Source organism: Manis javanica, chromosome 3 (genome assembly GCF_040802235.1).
Source record: "Manis javanica isolate MJ-LG chromosome 3, MJ_LKY, whole genome shotgun sequence".
Taxonomy (NCBI): domain Eukaryota; kingdom Metazoa; phylum Chordata; class Mammalia; order Pholidota; family Manidae; genus Manis; species Manis javanica.
In genome coordinates, this window is record NC_133158.1 from 111,789,168 (window position 1) to 111,813,449 (window position 24,282).

General features: G+C 34.1%; 1 protein-coding gene across 1 annotated transcript in view; it reads right to left on the reverse strand.

Moving 5' to 3' along the window:
• The window catches only part of LTN1 (listerin E3 ubiquitin protein ligase 1), a 64,780-nt gene that overhangs the window by 29,554 nt on the left and 10,944 nt on the right, over positions 1-24,282 (reverse strand). The window contains exons 7-19 of the mRNA XM_017663301.3: positions 21,298-21,471; positions 20,561-20,751; positions 19,659-19,794; positions 18,002-18,808; positions 17,620-17,661; positions 14,719-14,908; positions 14,006-14,245; positions 13,058-13,211; positions 12,154-12,298; positions 11,518-11,704; positions 9,873-10,032; positions 8,846-8,950; positions 7,078-7,220 (exon numbers count right to left, since the gene is read on the reverse strand). Coding sequence (XP_017518790.3) covers positions 7,078-7,220; positions 8,846-8,950; positions 9,873-10,032; positions 11,518-11,704; positions 12,154-12,298; positions 13,058-13,211; positions 14,006-14,245; positions 14,719-14,908; positions 17,620-17,661; positions 18,002-18,808; positions 19,659-19,794; positions 20,561-20,751; positions 21,298-21,471 — 2,674 coding nt within the window. The remainder of the gene's footprint in view (positions 1-7,077; positions 7,221-8,845; positions 8,951-9,872; positions 10,033-11,517; positions 11,705-12,153; positions 12,299-13,057; positions 13,212-14,005; positions 14,246-14,718; positions 14,909-17,619; positions 17,662-18,001; positions 18,809-19,658; positions 19,795-20,560; positions 20,752-21,297; positions 21,472-24,282) is intronic.

Below are 24,282 nucleotides of genomic sequence, written 5' to 3' on the forward strand. Positions count from 1 at the left end.
TCACTCCAAAGGACAGATCAACCACACAGAAAATAAGTAAGGACACAGAGGCACTGAACAACACACTAGAACAGATGGACCTAATAGACATCTATAGAACTCTATACCCAAAAGCAACAGGATACACATTCTTCTCAAGTACACATGGAACATTCTCCAGAATAGACCACATACTAGGCCACAAAAAGAGCCTCAGTAAATTCAAGAAGATTGAAATTCTACCAACCAACTTCTTGGACCACAAAGGTATAAAACTAGAAATAAATTGTACAAAGAAAGCTAAAAGGCTCACAAACACATGGAGGCTTAACAACATGCTCCTAAATAATCAATGGATCAATGACCAAATTAAAATAGAGATCAAGCAATATATGGAAACAAATGAAAACAACAACACAAAGTCCCAACTTCTGAGGGATGCAGTGAAAGCAGTTTTAAGAGGAAAGTCTATAGCAATCCAGGCATATTTAAAGAAGGAAGAACAATCCGAAATGATTAGTCTAAGGCCACATGATCAAAATTGGAAAAAGAAGAACAAATGAGGCCTGAAGGCAGCAGAAGGAGGGACATAATAAAAATCAGAGAAGAAATAAATAAAATTGAGAAGAATAAAACAATAGAAAAAATCAATGAAACCAAGATCTGGTTCTTTGAGAAAATAAACAAAATAGATAAGCCTCTAGCCAGACTTATTAACAGAAAAAGAGAACCAACACACATCAACAGAATCAGAAAAGAGAAAGGAAAAATCACGACAGACCCCACAGAAATAAAAAGAATCATTAGAGAATACTATGAGAGTCTATATGATAACAAGCTGGAAAACCTAAAAGAAATGGATAACTTCCTAGAAAAATACAACCTTCCAAGACTGACCAAGGGAGAAACAGAAAATTTAAACAGACCAATTACCAGCAATGAAATTGAAGTGGTAATCAAAAAACTACTCAAGAGCAAAACCCCCAGGCCAGATGGATTTATGGAGGAATTTTATCAGACATAGAGAGAAGACATAATACCCATTCCTTTAAAGTTTTCCAAAAAATAGAAGAGAAGGGAATACTCCCAAACTCATTCTATGAAGCCAGCATCACCCTAATACCAAAACCAGGCAAAGTCCCCACCAAAAAAGAAAATTACAGACCAATATCCCTGATGAACATAGACGCAAAAATACTCAACAAAATATTAGCAAACTGAATTCAAAAATAAATCAAGAGGACAATACACCATGACCAAGTGGGATTCATCTCAGGGATGCAAGGATGGTACAACATTCAAAAATCCATCAACATCATCCACCACATCAACAAAAAGGACAAAAATCACATGATCATCTCCACAAATGCTGAGGAAGCATTCGGCAAAATTCAACATCCATTCATGATAAAAACTCTCAACAAAATGGGTATAAAGGGCAAGTACCTCAACATAATAAAGGACATATATGATAAACCCACAGCCAACGTCATACTGAACAGCGAGAAGCTGAAAGCTTTTCCTCTGAGATCGGGAACAAGACAGGGATGCCCACTCTCCCCACTGTTATTCAACATAGTACTGGAGGTCCTAGCCATGGCAATTAGACAAAACAAAGAAATTCAAGGAATCCAGATTGGTAAAGAAGAAATCAAACTGTCACTATTTGCGATGACATGATATTGTACATAACAAACCCTAAAGATTCCACTCCAAAACTACTAGAACTAATATCGGAATTCAGCAAAGCTGTAGGATACAAAATTAATACACAGAAATCTGTGGCTTTCTTATACACTAACAATGAACTAACAGAAAGAGAAATCAGGAAAACAATTCCATTCACAATTGCATCAAAAAGAATAAAATACCTAGAAATAAATCTAACCAAGGAAGTGAAAGACCTATACCCTGAAAAGTACAAAACACTCTTAAGAGAAATTAAAGACGACACTAACAAATGGAAACTCATGCCATGCTAGGAAGAATTAATATTGTCAAAATGGCCATCCTGCCCAAAGCAATCTACAAATTCAATGCACTCCCTATCAAATTACCAACAGCATTATTCAACGAACTGGAACAAATAGTTATAAAATTCATATGGAAGCACCAAAGACCCCAAATAGCCAAAGCAATCCTGAGAAGGAAGAATAAAGTGGGGGGGATCTCGCTCTCCAACTTCAAGCTCTACTACAAAGCCACAGTAATCAAGACAATTTGGTACTGGCACAAGAACAGAGTCACAGACCAGTGGAACAGAATAGAGTCTCCAGACATTAACCCAAACATATATGGTCAATTAATATATGATAAAGGAGCCATGGACATACAATGGGGAAATGACAGCCTCTTAACAGTTGGTGTTGACAAAACTGGACAGCTACATGTAAGAGAGTGAAACTGGATCATTGTCTAACCCCATACATAAAAGTAAATTTGAAATGGATCAAAGACCTGAATGTAAGTCATGAAACCATAAAACTCTTAGAAAAAAACGTAGGCAAAAATCTCTTGGACATAAACATGACCAACTTCTTCATGAACATATCTCCCCGGGCAAGGGAAACAAAAGCAAAAATGACAAGTGGAACTATATCAAGCTGAAAAGCTTCTGTACAGCAAAGGACACCATCAATAGAACAAAAAGGCATCCTACAGTATGGGAGAATATATTCATAAATGACAGATCGATAAAGGGTTGACATCTAAAATATATAAAGAGCTCATGCACCTCAACAAACTAAAAGCAAATAATCCAATTAAAAAATGGGCAGTGGAGCTAAACAGACAGTTCTCCAAAGAAGAAATTCAGATGGCCAACAGACACATGAAAAGATGCTCCACATCGCTAGTCATCAGAGAAATGCAAATTAAAACCACAATGAGGTATCACCTCACACCAGTAGGGATCACCAACATCCAAGAGACAAACAACAAATGTTGGTGAGGATGTGAAGAAAGGGGAACCCTCCTACACTGCGGGTGAAAATTAAATTAGTTCAACCATTGTGGAAAGCAGTATGGAGGTTCCTCAAAAAGCTCAAAATAGAAATACCATTTGACCCAGGAATTCCACTCCTAGGAATTTACCCTAAGAATACAGCAGCCATAAGACATATGCACCCCTATGTTTATCACAGCACTATTTACAATAGCCAAGAAACAGAAGCAACTTAAGTGTCCATCAGTAGATGAATGAATAAAGAAGATGTGGTACATACACACAATGGAATATCATTCAGCCATAAGAAGAAAACAAATCCTACAATTTTCAACAACATGGATGGAGCTAGAGGGTATTATGCTCAGTGAAATAAGCCAGGCAGAGAAAGACAATTACCAAATAATTTCACTCATATGTGGCGTATAAGAACAAAGAAAAAACTGAAGGAACAAAACTGCAGTAGACTCACAGAACCCAAGAATGGACTAACAGTTACCAAAGGGAAAGGGACTGGAGAGGATGGGTGGGGAGAGAGGAATAAGGGGGTATTATGATTAGCATGTATAATGTTGGGGGAGGCACGGGGAGGGCTGTGCAACACAGAGAAGTAGTGACTCTACAGTGTCTTACTATGCTGATCAACAGTGACTGTAATGGGGTTTGTGCGGGGGACTTGGTGAAAGGGGGAGCCTAGTAAACATAATGTTCCTCATGTAATTGTAGATCAATGACACCAATATAAAAAAAACATTAGAAAGAAAAAAAAATAGAACTACCATATGATCCAGCACTTCCACTTCTGGGAAAATCCAAAAGAAACAGAAACACTTGGAAGATATCTGCAATCTTATGTTCATAGCAGCGTTATTTACAATAGCCAAGACATGAAAACAACCTAAGTGCCCAATGATGTTTGAATGGATAAGGAAGCTGTAGTATATATACACAGTGGAATATTATTCAGCCATAAAGTATGAGGAAATCCTACTATTTTTCACAATATGGATGGACCTTGAAAGCACTATGCTAGTGAAATCAGTCAGAGAGAAAAAGACAAATACTGTATGATCTCACATGTGGAAACTAAAAAAAAAAGTAAAAAAACAAACTCATTTATAAGAAAAGAGATCAGACTTATGGTTATCGGAGGTGGAGGCTATGGGGAGGCAGGAATAGGAAGAAGGTGGTCACAAGATATGAACAACCAGATATAAGAGAAACAAATACTATGGAGGCAGTGTACAATATGACTATAGCTAACACTGCTGTATGATATATAATAAAGTTTTTAAGAGAGTTAATTCTAAGAGCTGTAATCACAAGAATTTTTTTCCTTTTTTCTTTTCTTTTTATTCTATCTATATGAAAAAATGGGTGTTTGCTGAATGTATTGTGGTTATCGTTTCACAATGTACATAAATCAAACCATCAAGCTGTACCCCTAAATGTATACAATGATGTATGTCAATTATTTCTCAATAAAACTGAAAAAAAGTATATTCAAAAATCATGAAAATTTATCATCGCTAGGATCCAGGGTGGAAATAAAAAGAGGTAAAACTGGAGATATCAGTTGCATTAAGATTGTAAAATGTCTTACAGGACAAAATAAGAACTTAGTCTTATGTAAGCAAAAGGGAACAAAGGAAGAAAGAAAAAAGTATGCAATACATTTAATCTTTCCTTAAAGGCAGAGGAAGAATTTTTTTTTAATTATCCTGACAAAATAGAAGTGGCTCAAATGTAATTAGAAGGAATGAACATTCTAACAACTAAAAAGTATTTGGTAGCTAATTCTGTATCACTGTGGCTGAATGAGCAAAACTGGCTGTCAAATCTCCCAAATATTCCTCCTCCCATTATGCCTCTGCACAGCTGTGCACCTTCTGATCAGTGTGAACAGCACACAGTTGTGTGGTACCAAAGCCCTGTCCCCAGCCCCTTCTTCCTCTCTGCCATCCTTCGGTTATAATGTGCTAGAAAAGTCACCTGTACTCCCATTAGGTAGTCCTCTCCTCTAAGCAGAGTCATTTAAACTGCATCCCCATTTCAGAACTACAAATCCCAACATAATCCCACAGTCTAACTAAATTTGAAAGTAAACTTGACAGTAAAGCTTGATGTCACAAAAATTTATTTTTGATGTCAGCTGACCCTTGATGCCACAGGGCAACTTTCTTTTTGACTAATGTTTGTTGATGGGCATTGTATTCTTCAACTATTTCAAACTCCCACTATGCTTCTTAAAATCTGTAATCAGTCTCCACTTATTAAATCACCTACCCTGAAGAGACAGAAAGCTTATAAGTAAGGAACACAGGAAGTCCCCAACCTCCTCCACATCCACATTTGCATCCATCTTACAGCTCTCCTTACTTTGTCTCAGAAGAAAGTCACTCCACTGATACAAGGTTAGTATCTTTTAACTATGCTCTAGATTCCATCCTACTTGTCCTTCCCTCTCATTTGCTCAATGGGAGTTATCATCAAGTATTTCCTGTCTCTATTTTCTATTCTTCCTTCTCCCCTGCAACATATATTTTCCCTCTTCTCTGGTATCCATCTCCAGCTTTCACCTTTTTACATCCCTTTTTGCCACTTAGAACAGACTATCTGCTTTCACTTTCTCACCACTATTCATTCCAACAATGTCAAAGCCAATGAACACTTTTCAATCTCTAATTTTGACTTTCTGTGGCATTTAACACAAGTGATGAATATTACCTAAAACTCCTCCTTTGCTTTTCTTTATCTTTAGTCCTTTTTCTCAAGTCTCCCTCCACCTACATACCCCTTAAATCTTTGAACTGGTGTTTCCTTGGTATCCCTTTCACTTTTCACTCTCCCTGGACAAACATCCTCATTTACAGATTATACCACCACCTACACAATATGGACTTTGAAAGCAGTATTTCTATCCAGTCAATAGCCTATTGCTTACTGAAAATCTTCATGTGGATATTTATTTCACAGCCACCTTCATCTAAGTCTAACTTAATATCAGCTCCCTGTATACTTCTTCCCTATCTTCCTCTCAACCTTCAATTCTCCTATAGGGTTTTCTCTAAGGCCTAACAGTATTTCCATCTACCCAACCCAGAAATCTACTCACACAGCCTCATCAATTCTATATCCTTAATCTCTTTCATTTCTATCTTCTCTTCTCTATCTATACCTTGGTTTAAACTCCATTTATCTCTCATTAAGACTATTTCATATTTCTATCTGGTCTTCTCCCACAATCTCTCTCCTCTCACATCCACCCTTCATACAGTTGTCAAAATAATCTTTCTAATGTAAATGTGATAGTGTTAACTACTTTCCTTCCAAATTTCGGACTGCAGCTCCTTCCTGCTTACCTCTTAAAATCAAAACTCTTCAACCTACAAAACTAGGCCTTTATGTTTTCCCAACTATTTCTTAAAATCCATCTTTTTGTGCATCCTAACACCCTTTGTCCCCAACCTTCTATCTTAAAATGCCAGCCAAACTAAACTATCTATACTCTTTCATGTAGGAATGTCCTTCCCCAACTATGTCCATATGGGAAAATATCTTTCATCATTCATTTGAAATATTTCTCTTTATGAAATCACCACTGATAGCTCAAAGCAGAGTAGAAAACTCCTTTTCTGCCACTTTCACAGAGAGGCCATCTTTTTGCTACATCAGTTAGCACACAATATAACTTTAAGTCTGTCTTCTCTATAAAAATAACTACAATACAGCCAGTGCTCAACAAGTGTTTATTAATAAACAAATGAACTAATAGCGTGCAGAGTGTCCAAAAAAATTTAAAACACAACAAAACTATTTCCTCTTTTGCCTTTATATATTTAATCAGTAGTTGCCAGAGAAGAATGAGGTATAGTTTAAAAAGCTATAAATGGAAAAGAAATAATTAGAAGGTTATTTGTGGCTGTAAATCTCCCCTTAAGTCTTATAGCATTTCTATACTGCAAAATGATAATAAGCACTCTTTTGTGACATGCATCCTACTGACTAGCAACTTGCTATGTAGCAGAAGTATAAACTAGAAATAAATCAGCTGTAATTCAATTTATCTCTGCTAGATTTGGGTTAGGGTATTAAGAAACACTTCTTTCATTTCAAGCAATAATTAATGAAATATTTATTATCAAGCAACTAACCATTAGTACTGCAAATATCTTCCTTAGTCCAGGCCAAAAGGGCAGGTATACATTGTGCAATGAATTCTTTCTTGTCTTCTTTTGACAAAAATGGACAGAGACTTTGAATGGTATGCATATTACCTTCTGTGAGTGGAAAAAAACTGTTTAAGGAAAAGAAAAAGTATGAATTATATTTATCCTAAATATGCAATTATTTTAAAAAATTCCTCCTATTCAGACTATTCAAAAAGACTAATAATTCCACTATATAAAATAATTGTACAGGAAAAAAAAACAAAAGAAACTAGAAAAGAGATTGACAATTGCTGGTTCTGGATGATGAAACTGTGGATAATTATGTTTTGCTGCTTTCTCTTTTTTAAATGTTTCTAATTTTTCAAAGAAGTATATATAACTTTAAAAAAACTATACAAACAATACATGATTGTTCTCTCTTTAGGAGTCAATTTAAACAGTACCAGTTGCATGTCCTTTCTATGAACTGATATTCATATATGTGCATATACACAGTGGGTTTTATTTTTAGGTATTTATAGTTTTGTTAACATTGTTAATAGAATCTTTTTTCCTATGCCATTTTTAATTATTACTGGTGAATAAGAGTTACCAATTTTCTTATGTATGTCAGTTATAAAGTATGTTGAGTGTATATCCACCTCATTAATAATTAGTTCTCACTCTATAGATAATTCTCTAGTACCTTTATAATCGGAAAAAAATTAAAAAATTATGCTGACTAAAAAAGCCAATACCAAAGGATATTTTGTTTGATTCCATTATATAATATTTCTAAATGATGTAATTAAAGACAGAACAACTTTTTGGTTGCCAGAGGAGAATTAGTGGAAGGGAAGAAGCTGTGGCTATAACACAAAAGGGATCCTTATGATAAAAATATTCTGTATTTTGAACTATGGTGGTGCTCACAAATGGAATCTACACAGAATACACACACAAGTAAGTACCCATAAACTGAGTCAATGGATTGTATCAATGCCATTTTTTGGTTGTGAAATTGTACTAAAGTTGTACAAAGTAGTACTCTTGGTATATACCAAATGAAAGTATATGGAATCTTTTTGTACTAGTTCTTAAAATTACATTTGAATCTGTAACTACCTCAAAATAATAAGCTTTTTTAAAATAAGATTTTTAAAAATCATTAGTTAACTATTTTACTGTACCAGAACATATGTTATCGTTTCAGAATTATTCTTGGTAAATCATTAAATTCACAATGCGTCTTGGAAAATTTTGACTAAATCTTGGTTTAATTTGAATTTTCAGCTTCTCTTCTTTGATCAACTCTAGTAGATCGCCAGGACATTCAATCCCACAATCTATTTTGTCCTAAGAATTATTGTGTTTCTAGAATATACATCAACAGCATGTCCTTATTTAAGAGAAGTATAAGGCACCTTTACCTATCACTTCTATATAGCAAATAAAGTGATGGAAGAAGGATGTTAGGAAGGGAAAAACAAAAGATTTCTGGGGAAAAGATAACAAGTTTATAAAAAGCTAATTGTTTAAAACAAGCATAAAATTCCACAACAGAATGTTATAAAGTTAAAAATACTTATTAAAAAAGGTGTGTCTCAAACCTAAAACAATTTAAGTTGTTTTAAAGTTTTTAATTCTCATTTCCTTAAATTTTATTTCTTAGACTTTGTTTTCTTGACTCATTAAGAGACTGTTCATTAGCTGAGGGTTGCCAAGGTGGAAAATTACAATAAATTACAAAGAACATCTTAAATAAGAATACCCTTCTTTTCTCCTGTAATGTCGTTTTACTTCATCAGATGAAACACTCTGGGAAAGGATCAACTTAGCAATAATAAGAGACCAAAGGGTACCATTTTCCATGGATCTATAAAAGGAAAAGAAAAATTCTGTTTGAAAGTGTACTCAAGATTTTTAAACACTGCTTACCTGGATTCCTTTTACAGAATTTAATAAATCACCTTGTGAGGTCATCAATTCATAAAGAACTTTTCAACCCAAACAACTGTCATTATGAAAGGATTGGGAGCTAATGCCTCCAACACTTTTCACAATTGCTACTAAGCACTCATTCCAAGACAATCCCAAAGTCTCTCAAGTCCCCTAGGGGAAATGACTAGATTAGGCTAGAGGACTGGAGGCTACAGCTGGGAAAAGGACATATCACAGAGGACACCTACACTGGCTAAAAATGAGGAACCAAAGAGGTATTAATACCCAACAGGGAAAGTTCTGAGTGTTAAGTATGTGGAGTAAGATTGGAGAGGAGGACCTGTTCAGCCTGGGGGCCTCTTAACACTGCAAAGCATACTCAAAATATTATAGACATGTGAACCACTTAAAGACAAAGCAGTTCAACACAGTAATTTCAGCAAGCTAAACATCTGTCTTAACCTCTAATGACTGTTTTCAAACCTACTTCTTCATCTAGGGGAAAGGGTTTTGTGGTTATAATATTAAGACACACCTGTAACAACATGCAAGGGGAAAGGTTAAATTAAGAGAATAGTGGGAAAATGGGTCACAGATGACAAATTACAACAACTTCTACAGGTTTCTATTTCTTTCATCATCATCTGTCCCTTGAATGTACTATGGATTTCGTAACAAGCAAAGTCTAAGTATCTCCACAGAGCAATAAACCAAGTACGTAGCATCCACAAAGTACTTACCATTAAGAACTGGGATTAAGATAAACTGATTGAAAAATTAGCATGAAGTGAGTTATATTTTACAGTCACAAACTAGTAAAATAGTCATAAAAAATGGAAATCAAAAGGGATTCTTACCTGTTAAATAACAACTGTAAAAGGCCAGATGTATTATCAAGTCCACATAAACTATCATATGTAATATTCATTTCTTGAAGCATTTCACAAAATCCAGTTAGAAAAACAGGTGCATTGTCTAATTCTTCATACCACTGCAATGAATAGAGCAGTTCTGCAACTAACAAAATGGATAACACATTATCAAGCATGCTTTGTGAACAGGCTTTTCAATCAATTTCACTTATCTGCCCCATTTTCTAACACTGCTGTGCCTACTAATCTCAAAATATCTATGAACTAATTTTCATAGCTTTGAGAATTTCAATAATGAAAACTAAACATCTGTCTGAAACACAATACCATTCTTCTCCCAAATCACACTTGGTCCCTTTTCTGATTAGTTAAGAATGTGACAGTGACCTGTTACCAGAGATACTAGAATCTTCCTGCTATTTTGGCCACAAAGGGTAAGAAGTTGCACACAGAATAAACAACTAAGGGACTCAAGACCTGAGATGAGAAGTTGAAGCCAGTGTGCTAAGAAATGGCAGTCAGCACGCTACAATAAACAAGGCATGGGCCTCAGTGACAGACTGGTCTGGATTCAAATGAACTGCATACATAGTTATCAATTAGGATACTACAACCTATGTCACAGACTACTGCGAGAATTAAATGACCAAGTATCTGTCACAAAAACTGGCACAATTAGTCACAACTCTCTTTACACAGCCATGTATGGATTTTTCAAGTCAGAAGACTTGAGACATGGTTCACAATCCAATCTTATCCCTTACAAGCTCAGTAAGTCTAACCAAGTCAAGATAAGAAAAACGACAATATCTAAGTGATAGAGCTAATGAGAAGATTAAATACATAATGTAGTCAGTCTAACTAATAACACAATCTAAAAAAATATTACTCTGATTTCCAGTTTTGTTTCTGGACAGAATCACTCTGTGAAATAATGTAAACTGCAGGCTAATCTCTTTGTCCTTAACTGAATGTGGAGCTGGCTAACCAAAAGTGGTGTTCCAGCATTCTTCCACAGGGCATATATTCCCCTCTACTAGTAACTGTGTTACAGCTGAGGGCTTACAAACAAGACTGACACAGGAATTACACAAATCCCCTATCTTGAATACCACTTTGCACAGGTCACACTGCTATCTACAATTCTATACCACTTCCTGAAATGGGAGAATTTTCTGAAGTCCTAAATCCTTTTGAGATTCAACATTTAGCCTCCACTTAGCAGGAAAAAAATTATAGCCCTATGAATAAAAAGATATAGTGATTCAAAAATTAACTGAATATTAACTCATCGGAGTCTTTAATGAAAAACCAGACTCACTAAACCATTTTGTCTGCAGTTATGTGCCATAGGATCTGCTTATGATGATGTCATACCAGCTTGTAACTGATCTCATAACAAATTCTTCTCTACAGCTATCAAGATTACAACAAGATTTCAGTATATATCCATCCATTGGCAACTTAACATTACATCATGTAATGTGAATGTAAAAAGTTAATAGGAATTAAAGACTCCTGGTTCTCTATAAAGATTTAAATTGCAGAGCAACCAAAATAATTTCAAAATTGTATTTGTTATAATTATTTCAAAACTTGTATTTATATGTGAATGCTCATATATACTTACTTATTTTCTCAAGCTCATTATTTTCTAGGATTATTTCCTTTTTTAGTGCAACTAATAACATTTTGCTCAATAATGCTGAAGTACACAAATGGCTGGGAAGTTTCTTTGTAACTTGTTCTTTAAAATCTGTTTTGAAATACTCATAATTCAAACTCAATCTTCCTTCTAAAAGAGGTCTGTGTAACCACTGTAAAAATAAAAAATCAGATATTCTAAATTATTTAATACCTATGCAATTAAGGCAGGTAACAAAAATGAAGTTATTAGAATATCTTCAAAATGTTACTAGAATAACTTGAAACATGAAGTTATTACTAGTTTATCAGTACAACCACAAAAGCCTAGAAGTTTGGTTTCTATTAAGGAAATTACCAACATGTTCATTTCTTGAACACTCCTTTAGAACAGAACTACAGTGGCAACTGCCAGTGTTAATTGGTATTTTACACATCCAATATATGAACATTCAGAGACATAAAGGCAAAGTAAGGTATTTTCTTATTTACTTTTTTTTCTTCCCCAGAATAAAACAAAAGATGATCATTTCTTTTACTTCTTCCTCAGAATAAAAATATTTAAGCTTGCAAAAAATCCAAACTTCAAAATGAGATAAGCACTCTCCAATGTCAAAAATACCTGCATAGGAAGAGACTGTCTCATCTTTTCCCATTCACAGTTGTTTGGCATTACACTTTCAATATAAACTCCTAGAAGATGAGTATCTTCACTCTCTAGAAGCTTATTTAGCAAATCATCAACAGTAGACAAGAGGACTTGAAGACTGAAAATAATATGAAGAATTTAACTGTTGTAGTTATGCTTTGACTAATTTGAACACCCAGGACACATTAAATAACCTATGGCAGGTAGTAGCTTACCTGAACAAAAAGATAAAAGCAAAGTGAGTGACCCTTCTACCCCACCGACACACACACAAATCGGGTATTTAATACAACATTTATGATTTGAAATTAAATGCTGCTTCTCTCAGAATGAAGGGAAACTGGCCTATCTCAGATCAGGTATTTCTGAAATATAGCTACCCTATTCCATGAACACAGTATGATGCTTAGAAAGATCTGGCTCAACCCCAATTGCCTCTGGATGCATTTTCTTAGTTTTCATTTTTATATATAGATTTAGGTATTTGCAACTCAACACATTAAAAAAAAATAGAAACTCAACTACCAGATTCAAAAAAATAAACAATGAAGTACAATCATTATGTGTGTGGTGGCCATGAGAGGTTGTCATTACAATCCCCACAAATCTAAGACACAGGATAATACCACCATCACATCACTGACCATAAATCAGAAGACATGCTATAACAAATCATTCTTCAATTAAGTTGGATGAGCAATAAATATGATCATAAATGATAACTAAATGAGTGATCATTAAAACAAAGCCTTTTGGAAAAACCTGTTTGGATCTTACCTAACATGTCATTTTTTCACAGGCACTCTCATTAATCATGGCATCTTATTTATGGACAAGTATTAAAGAGATATGTGCAAATGAGTACAAAAAAAGTTACCTCTTAATATCCAAAGATGATGACTGAACTTGGTTCTTTAGCCACAGAGCAGACAGACGTAGGAAGGTACTCTGTTTATATGTACTGCCAGCTTGATGAACCAATAAATTCACACCACAGAGCCAAGTATTTTTCACTTTACAGATAAGAAAGTCTAAAATCAAGATGTTAACAGTAATTTGAAATCCTCTGAAGTAACTATTATCAGTACAAAATGTCTGAAGGAATTCAATGCAGATCTCAGATTTTTAAGGTATCGTTAAAAAAAAAAACATAAAATACTATTAAATGTCAAAACAAAGTAACTATGTCACAAATGTGCAAAAATACAAGCTAGCTCACACCATATACATGTAAAATGGTAAGATTTTTAAAGTTGGCTTTTTTCTGCTCTGAACTTATTTATAAGAGCATTGTCCTTTTGAAGATGTGAAAAATACATCTCTTCCAAAGAGCGAGTGAGTATGAAATAAAGGGTTGGGGAGGAGTGCTCTCTAATAATAGTATTTTTTATATTCTTTTCATAAGTCTGTATCGACACAGAAGGTAAAAATGTAATCTTTGAAACAGCAATCTCAATTTCATTTTGATATATACCAACATAGAACTATGAGATATTAATATTCCCCTTTATGAATGCAGAAAATGAGGCATCAAGAAATTAAGCAACTTGGTGGAGTGGCTAAGTAAAGGGACTAAGATTCTAACTCATCAACCATGGCCCCGTCCAAACTGTTCCCTTGATTATCAAGTAAGAACTTTAGACATACTTTCTACAAACATCTTTAACTTGGTTTCTAAAGCTGGAAGTGTTTAAGATTTGTAGCCTTTAACTCAAAATGCTTTCAACTTTCAAACACATTATGATTCAAATAAAGCCTGGGAACTTACACTATGAAGGTCAGAGCCGGAGATTCCCAACAAAACATTTGAGCAGTAGGCTATTACCTGGCAAATGTGTTTTTTCTTTGCTCTGAGCACATAACTGAAAGAGAGTTAATAATAAATCCTCGGATGATGGCATTAGCAAGCATCCTTTTGCTGAACTGAAATAATTATAGGCCACATCACAGATAAAAGACACTGATGAGTCATTATTTTCAGCTTCTGACAATTTCTTTGCATTGGATAAAGTTTCATGAAGTTTAACAATAATTCTTTCAACATATACTTCTCCAATCAAGTAATCTAGAGAAAAAAATACACATAGACAAAAAATAAAAGATATTAACAGTATATTTTTTAATACCTTACTTTGGGTTAATCATCACTTGAGTCTTTTCATGTGTTTTTTTAATAAAAAAGAGTGTTTATATGTTTAAATATTAGACAAAAGAAATCATATTAATATATCAATCTGTTCCCTCACACATAAAAGCCCTCATGTAAAAAAGTAGTTTTAAATTAAGTAGAAAAGCAAGGCTCTACGAAATTAAGCAGATTTGTTAAATTCAAAATTCTCTGGAATATAAAACTAAGAATAATAAATGTCTTCTAAGTCATGCTACAAAGGTTAAAGGGTAATTATAAAATTAAGATATGTGAATCAATTAAGTCTTGTTATTCTCAAGCAATAATATGCAAACTGAGCAGTATGGAATGCCTCCCAAAAGTGAAAGGATTATTTGGTACTAAAAAGCAAAAGTCATATTTTTGCCTACCATTTTTAACCTGCTGTGATAATACCAAACTTAAAAGAGTCCATCTTTCTGAGAAGTAAGTTTCAGAAGATACTGTGGATTCCAAGTCCTTATTACAAAGATGATCTGCCAAGGTTACCAATTTCTCTCCAAGGATATCTCCTTTGAGCCAAGGAGTTACTAAAGCATGTTTATCTGAACTAGAACATGCCTAAAACCACAAAATTAAAGCAAAGATTAGAAGCAAGATCAAAAAGTTTATCTGCCTAAAATATTGCATGTACCATTATTACCTCCCTTCACCATCATGGCCCCAACACTATCCCCCACTCCTCCTCCTCAGTGCTAAGGAGGCTGGTTATCTTCCTGTTCCCCACTAAGTCTTGCTTACATACACTTCTATGCTTTGCTCACACTATCATCCCAACCATAAATATTCCCTCTTCTTTACTAATTGAAATCCTGTTCATTAAGAATCAGTACAAATCCCACCTGCTTTATGAACTCTTCCCCATCAACTCCAGCCCATACTTATCACTGCTTTTCTGTGAATTTCTAAAGCACTTACTGGATTTTATTATATTACTTATAATGTTCCATCTGTGTTTATCTTGTTTCAAATGAGATTTTAAGTTCCTTGAGAGCAGAGACTGTCTTACACTCCTTTGACACCTGCTATCAACACTGCAGAGATATTCAATTAATATTAAATGGATGAATTTTGAAGACAGATTCATGAATGCTCTATAGATACTAAATTTTGTTCATTAATTTTGCTAAAATTAAAGAATAATTAATACATGATAGTAGTAAGTTACTTCAATATGAACTATGGGACAAATTATTTCCCCAAGTTCTCTGAAATAGTTACCGGGACCAGATATCTGACAGCAACTGGTTTATTTTCATGGGGTGAGGAAGCAAGAAAAAGAAAACTATAAATCCACCCCTAAAGCATGCTGATCCATGTTCCCACAGCTTCTTTTGCTTTAAGGGCTGAGAAGAAAGGAATTTGGAACTTGGTTCATTTCAAAGCAATCCGGAAAAAAAAAATCCAAGTGTGGATTGGGTAGTGCTTTAAAAACTGTTCATCCCTTTTTTTTTTTTAATTGTAGGTAAAAAGAGCTTTCATCTTGCCCTAGCTTTACTACTATCCTGGCTTTACGACATTGGACAAATTTCTTAACCAACTTTGGCCTATTTCCTAATTTCAAAAATGAAGATTAACTTAGAAAATCTCAAAACTCCTTTTCTAGTTAAAAACTTAGGTTTGCTTTTTAAATTATGAGGTTGCATTAAAAACAAGAAAAACTAGAGTTTAGATGGCTAAAATATTGGCTTTCCTAACATAATTTGCCAAATAAAATCAATCTATTTTATAGAATTTTACAGAATCTAGAAAATAAACTTGTAAATGTCTCTCAGGTTAGCAAGACATGAAGTTTGGTTCTCAAAGTCTTGACATATCTACAAAAAGAATCTGACCAACTTTAAGGGGATGGGGAGACTAGTCAGTCATGAAAGTATAGGTGAAAACTGGCTATGAACTTCCAAACACTGCCCAGAAAGGAGACTGTCTTCCAATCAGATATGAGTATCTGAGCTACTTGGCAGGTATATTCCTAATTTGGGAAATGGGCATATCAATCTTCTCTTCTGAAATTATTAACTCCCCTTGCTCTGATTCTAGACTTACCAGGCAGCTTTCTGATAATTTGGCTTTATATGTAGCAAGCCTATAGGGAGAGAAGGAACTGGATAAACTAATGCAATGGTGTGACTGGTAAGCTACATTTCTTATTAAAAATAATTAATTAATATTCTGTATTGATTTTTTAAAAATAAATTACTGGGGGAAATGGGAAATTATTGCCTAATGGGTAGAATTTCAGTTCTGCAAGATGAAAAGTTCTGGAGACTGGCTGCACAATAATATGAATATACTTAGCACGTAGAAAAAGTAATGACTCTATAGTATCTTACTAAGCTGATGAACACTGACTGCAGTGGGATGGGAGGGACCTGATAATATGGGTGAATGTTGAAATCACAATGTTGCTCATGTGAAACCTTCATAAGATCGTATTTCAAGGATACCTTAATTTAAAATAATAACAATATGAATATATTTAATGATACTGAACTATACACTTAGAAGTGGTTAAGATGATACATTTTAATGTTATTTTTTTCACTATAATTTTAAAAGATCCAAGTAAAATTATAAAGAGTTGTCTATGAAAAACATAAATATAACCAAAAAAAGTTAGTAACAAAAAAGTTTTAGGTAGCAGCCATAACATTTCTATAGTTGGAAAAGTGTTTGTTACATCATTTGCATCACCATGAGGAAAGAATATTTAAGCCACTTTTAAAATTTTCTAAATTGTTTATGTTCCTTGACTTCTTTTCATTATTCTTACCACTAGTTTTCTTATTTAGTCCAGTAGCAATCAGACAAAGGCTGGGAGATTTTAATTTTCCTTTACAGTATTCTGAGTATGACAAACTTAATTTCCTCATATGTTCTGGCCATACTAGAACCACTCAATCAATTTCTATAGAACAAAAAGCAACTAAGATAAGAGTAAAAACCTGTTGCCTTGTTTAAAAGATAATAAAATGTGTAATTCTCCCTTTGTTATCTGCTAGGGAAAACACACTGGATTTTCCAAAACCTGTTCATTCTTCCCTGATACTCCTAACTAGAAAAATCGTACTATATATAGAAAGGCAAAAAATCAAATGTCTTCCCAACTTATAGAAAATAATAATAATAATAATAATTTCTCTAACATAGACACTTGACCACATACCAGTGTGTGAATGACTATGGTTTTAATTTTTCTGTATCCATAAACATAAACACACACAAAAAGAAAAAGAAAAAGAAAGAAGAGAAGAAAAAAATCCCTAAGATACCTTTTCAATGACCTGAAGAATAGAATTCCATTTCAGGTCCACCTGAAAGAGGAAAAAGAGAATCTGCTAGAGGGAAAAGTAAAATTTTTTACATGTAAATAAATTCACCAGGTAACCACTACAAAACTATAATTTTTAGTTCAATTTTTAAAAGTAGGGACTGAAAGAACTTACTTATGCATGTCATTTTAACATACTTATTCAATACCTATCTGGAAATCTCACATAGTTCCCAATCACAATCAAGAGTATGTTACATTGTTCATCTTTAAATTGACAACCTCAGTCAAGAAACAATCAAAATACAACTGCCATGTAGGTTTCATTCTACAATTAGTGTGCCAGTGTAAACTATTACAGTTTAAAAAGATAACACTAGTACCTCAGTTAGATCGTCCAAGACTTCTTTTCTTTCCATATTGTTGTCACAGCAATGGAGGGCACTGTACAAAATGTCCACCAAGAAACCAGCTTCCTTCCTTTGATGTTCATTTAGCCAACCTATTAGTTTCTGGTATAGAAACTGAACTGCAGGGTTTTTTTGTGCAAGTTTCGCTACTTTAAGAGGTTTGGCTTTGACAGTACTCTGTTTTTCATCACCAAGCAGCATTTTAAATACTTGGGTTGAAGAGAAAGAGCTGAGCAGAGTGGAAAGAAATCTTAGATGTTGCTCTGACTTTTGTTCATTGACATAATTAATACTCATCTCTGCTAGTTTACAGACTAAGTCTTCCAAAGGTTTTTTCCTTAGCGGAGATATATCATCTGAACAATTATGAGTAAGAGACAGGTCAGCCATTAATCTGGAGCCTTCACTATTCTCTCCTGAGGAAACACATTTTTCATTCTCTTTATTACATTCAAGCATCTCATCAGCAAATCTAACTTTACAAACTTTTTTTTTATTTGACTTCAATGAACTCTTTGGCTTTTGAAGGACCTCTAATAGGTTAGATAAACCCAAAACAGATGTAACATTAGCTTGTGGCTCATTGATTTTTTGAACACAAATTTCTGAGAGTCTTTCCCAGAAATTTACTAGCACTTTCTCCAAGCTATGAGCCATTTTATCATCATTTTCCATATCTGCTTTGGCTTCCCAGGAAGTTAAAGTTTCTGCTAAATAGTTAAATAGCTGCCCATCTTGCGTCCTTGGGTCTTTGAGAAATGCATCAATAAAAGGAATCAACTGAAAGAGAAGGTAAAAATATAACCATTCAGTTTTCAGGAAAAGTAAAATTTAAACAAGATTATTTGTAAAACATTATAAAATTTGATATTTCATAACTGAAAAAAAGATTTTTTTTCCAGAACACTGAGAAGTTAACTTGAAGATCATTTTCATATCATACAAAGAGATTAATGATTTCATCACATTCCCCCTGAATTGCTTCTTTTTAATGATGTAATTGGCCAAGATAATTGGTCATTATCAATACAGTTTTCTTTGCATCTTCTCTTCTTATTCAAGTTTTTTGCTTTTTTCTAAGCCAATATGAAAAATGCACTGGACCCATAGAATTCAGACACTTTTTCTTAAATTACAAATTAAAGTCAACTGACAGTAACTAGGATCTGGGCTTATATAATTTCATTAATTTCCTACCAAAGGAACCATACTCCAGAACTTTCTCATCACTAGTTCTAAAAGTCAAGCACAATTGGTCACAAAAGGATAAATATACTTGAGCATTTTAGAAGTAATAAGATAATCATTGTGTAATTTAAATTTTATACAAAAGATCACAAATAGTATTTTCTAAATTCTGTTATGCAATGCAGTTCTCTAAAACAGGCAGGATTTGTACCACCAGAGACTAACTAGGACTCAGGCATTATGGTATTAAGGCTAGCAACTAACAGTATAAATTTGTATTTATCTGGTCAGAAATATAGATTACTTAATTTGTAAATTATAAAAATGAAATAAAAATGAAATCTTTACAAGGAAGGCTAATTAATAAAATGGCAAGACACACTGAGCTTAATTGTTTATAGTTAGTGTGCAAAGACAGTGGTAATTTTCACATTATAAGTACCTGATCATTGATGAGCATCTCTTCAATCTCTTCCTCGCCTAAGTTTTGTTGCATTATAAAACGTAAGCACTCAAAAAAGGCAGATATTGCTGCTGAACACTCTGAAAAGCTGGTTTTGATTCTCTCTGTTGACAGCCTAAGAAATAATGAATAACTGGCTTATTGTTTCATGAAAAAAGAAAATAAGCAATTCAGAAACACCAAAATAAAGACACAGAAAAGGCCATCATAACAAAAGAAAAGGATCTTTTAAATAAAATTCTTAAACTAAAAACTATGAATGACCAAAATACAGCCCAATTAGAACATGTACTTGAAGAACAGTAAGAAAAAAGCATATTTTCAAAACATGTAAGCTAAAGATAACAGATACTTATTTTCTATTCATGAACCATCCACCTGCAAATCTGAAAGTGAGGAGTTACCTAAATAAAGATAATAGTGTAGCAAAAAAAAATTTTAATCACTAATAAAAATGGGTATATTTCATTTATGAAGTTCAACAAATATACTGAAATTATTTTTAAGTGTGACTTTAAATAGCTATTATATTTAAGTTTACGGAAGTTTTAAACTCCACTGGTTCATTTTCCGTATTTGGGCATTTGTATTTATTATCAGCATAAAAAAAAAATGGCTCATCTGAAAAATGGCCTATATCCATCTAAGGGTCTTAATATATTTATCTCACTTTCTGCTGTGTTCTACCACTCTTTTCTACTACTTTTAAAGTACCCAAGAAAAGAATTCCAATTGTAATTCCTCAAAAACTTTAAAAGTATTTAATGAACAGCAAAACAACTTTGGGAAATTAAGAAAGATAGTGAGCATATCATTCTAACCATTTATAAAAACAAGAAAAATATCTTCTGCTTTAAAGATGAAGAATTTTAATTCCTTACCCTATAACTAGAGAGGTGAGGAAATTTTTGAAGAACTCCAACTTTGGATCTGTAATGGACTGAGGGAGTTTGCTGATAAATGGCAGAAGATAAGGATAAATGACAGTAGCCAGACCCCGACCACCTTCACGAACCACAGCTGACAGTTTGGGAAACACACTTTTTTTTGCATTTACATGAAGCCAACAGTCCTGTCCATAGAAAAGATTATAATAATAATCACAGATCATAAACATACTTTCCCAATTAAGAGAGAAGATAGACAGTATTCTACCTAAGGAGGCTAAAATCTCTTACAACCATTTAAAACTAAAACTCTGAAATTGTAAGAAATTTATTACATATAGTAACCATGTCCCACAAGCTTCTAGGATGATACTGATTAGAAATAATTACTTAACTTAAAAAATTTCTAAGAAAACTGCTTTCAAAAAAGGACAGCAATATTTAACCTTAAATATAAGATGGGAAATGCTGACTTCCTTGGGCTACATAGGTTTAAAGAATATTTGATACTAAACTGAAAGTAAAATAAAAATTCTATGCCATTTTATAGTCAAGTTTAAGATTTATACCAAGTTTTGTATAAGTATTTTATTTCCCAAAAAAGCATTTTTCCAGTAAGTTTTGGATATAATAATTTTATAGGTTCTCTCTTATATTTATTACCTAAGGCTTCTAAAATACAACAAGAAGACAAGATTGCCAGGCATGGTAAATGTACCTCTCTTACATACCTCAATAGTTGTAACTGTATAAAGCACAGCTTCCCAAAGAGCTGGGCATACAATGGGGTCACTGTCATCAATGCTAAGTAAAACAGATGGGCTCACTTTAGATGCTTCATCTTTTATCAATTGTGGAATACGCTGGCACAAAGCAGAAATTAACTCAAAATAAGCTGAGCGGATCTAGAAGAAAAAAGGAAAGCTGAATTAAAACCTAGTAAAGCTGATAAGATTTTTTGATTTACGGTAATGGTAGATAGGTTTTCCCACTAATAAAACTAAAAGAGCTAAAAAAAATTGTTTTAATCTTCTCAAGAGTATCAAATAACTGAAAAGACAATAGGAATTATCAAGCCAAAAGTGAAGGCAGAAAGAATTCAATTTTCCATTTGGCTGAAGCAAATACAAATCCTCTCTAGTGGCAAAGTCCTTCATCTGGGGCCTCAAATTATCCCTGTGAATATACTAGGCAGCAAAAAGTTAAATTTGGCCAAACAAACAATAAATAAGACACTACAAGCCACTATCAGCAGGAACAAAAGATAACACAAAGATCAGAAACTTTAAATCATAGAATTTATCAGTTACAAACTCCATATAAACAGTTCTTATTGTATTTGAAGAAAAATTTAAAGAAGCCTGGAAATGAATCTTAGAAAAAGTACAGCAGATCTGAAAAAGAACCAAGCCCAATCCTAAACTAAAAATAAATAAATATGCAAGAGCTCAATTCACAGATAAAGAGCAGATTAAATAGTGATAAAGAATCAGTGAAGTGAAAGAGTAAAAGAAAGTATGAATCCACCAATAGGCATGGAAAGACAAAAACCCAGAAAACACAAAGGACAGCATAAGAGACAGAGGAAAGGGTGAGAGGATTTAACATATGCTTGACAAGAATCCCAAAGGAAGAGAAAAGTATAGAATGAGACAAAGGGAATATTTGAAAAGATACAGCTGGGCATTTTGAAGAGCCAATGAAATAGACCAATCTACAAACTCAGTAAGTTCAACAAATCCCAAGCAGGATAAATTTAAAAAAAATCCACACCAAGACACATCACAGTACAATCACAAAAGGAAACAAAACAAAATCTTTAAAGTACCCAGAGATTACAGACCAATATCCCTGATGAACATAGATGCAAAAACACTCAACAAAATATCAGCAAACCGAATTCAAAAGTACATCAAGAGAATCATACACCATGATCAAGTGGGATTCATCTCAGGGAGGCAAGGATGGTACAACATTCAAAAATCCATCAACATCATCCACCACATCAACAAAAAGGGGGACAAAAATCACATGATCATCTCCATAGATGCTGAAAAAGCATTTGGCAAAATTCAACATCCATTCATGATAAAAACTCTCAACAAAATGGGTATAGAGGGCAAGTACCTCAACATAATAAAGGCCATATATGACAAACCTACAGCCAGCATCGTACTTAACAGCAAGAAGCTGAAAGCTTTTTCCTTTAACAAAATGGAACAAACAGTTATAAAATTCATATGGAACCACCAAAGACCCCAAATAGCCAAAGCAATCCTGAGTAGGAAGAATAAAGTGGGGGGATCTCGCTCCCCAACTTCAAGCTCTACTACAAAGCCACAGTAATCAAGACAATTTGGTACTCACACAAGAACAGACCCACAGACCAGTGGAACAGAATACAGTCTCCAGACATTAACCCAAACATATATGGTCAATTAATATATGATAAAGGAGCCATGGACATACAATGGGGAAATGACAGCCTCTTCAATAGCTGGTGTTGGCAAAACTGGACAGCTACATGCAAGAGAATGAAACTGGATCATTGTCTAACCCCATACATAAAAGTAAATTCGAAATGGATCAAAGACCTGAATGTAAGTCATGAAACCATAAAACTCTTAGAAAAAAACATAGACAATAATCTCTTAGACATAAACATGACCAAATTCTTCATGAACTTATCTCCCCGGGCAAAGGAAACAAAAGCAAAAATGAACAAGTGGGACTATATCAAGCTGAAAAGCTTCTGTACAGCAAAGGACACCATCAATAGAACAAAAAGGCATCCTACAGTATGGGAGAACATATTCATAAATGGCAGATCTGATAAAGGATTGACATCCAAAATATATAAAGAGCTTCGAACCTCAACAAACAAAAGGCAAATAATCCAATTAAAAAATGGGCAGATGAGCTGAACAGTCAGTTCTTCAAAGAAGAAAGTCAGATGGCCAACAGACACATGAAAAGATGCTCCACATTGCTAGTCATCAGAGAAATGCAAATTAAAACCACAATGAGATATCACCTCACACCAGTAAGGATTGCCACCATCCAAAAGACAAACAACAAATGTTGGTGAGGTTGTGGAGAAATGGGAACCCTCCTACACTGCTGATGGGAATGTAAATTAGTTCAACCATTGTGGAAAGCAGTATGAAGGTTCCTCAAAAAGCTCAAAATAGAAATACCATTTGATCCAGGAATTCCACTCCTAGGAATTTACCCTAAGAATACAGCAGCCATAAGACATATGCACCCCTATGTTTATCGCAGTACTATTTACAATAGCCAAGAAACGGAAGCAACCTAAGTGTCCATCAGTAGATGAATGGATAAAGAAGATGTGGTACATATACACAATGGAGTATTATTCAGCCATAAGAAGAAAACAAATCCTACCATTTGCAACAACATGGATGGAGCTAGAAGGTATTATGCTCAGTGAAATAAGCCAGGTGGAGAAAGAAAAGTGTCAAATGATTTCACTCATATGTAGAGTATAAGAACAAAGAAAAAACTGAAGGAACAAAACAGCAGCAGAATCACAAAACCCAAGAACGGACTAACAGTTACCAAAGGGAAAAGGACTAGGGAGGATGGGAGGGAAGGGAGGGATAAGGTTGGGGGGTAGAAAGGGGGCATTAAGATTAGCATGTATAATGTGGGGGGACATCATGCGGATGGCTGTGCAACACAGAGAAGACAAG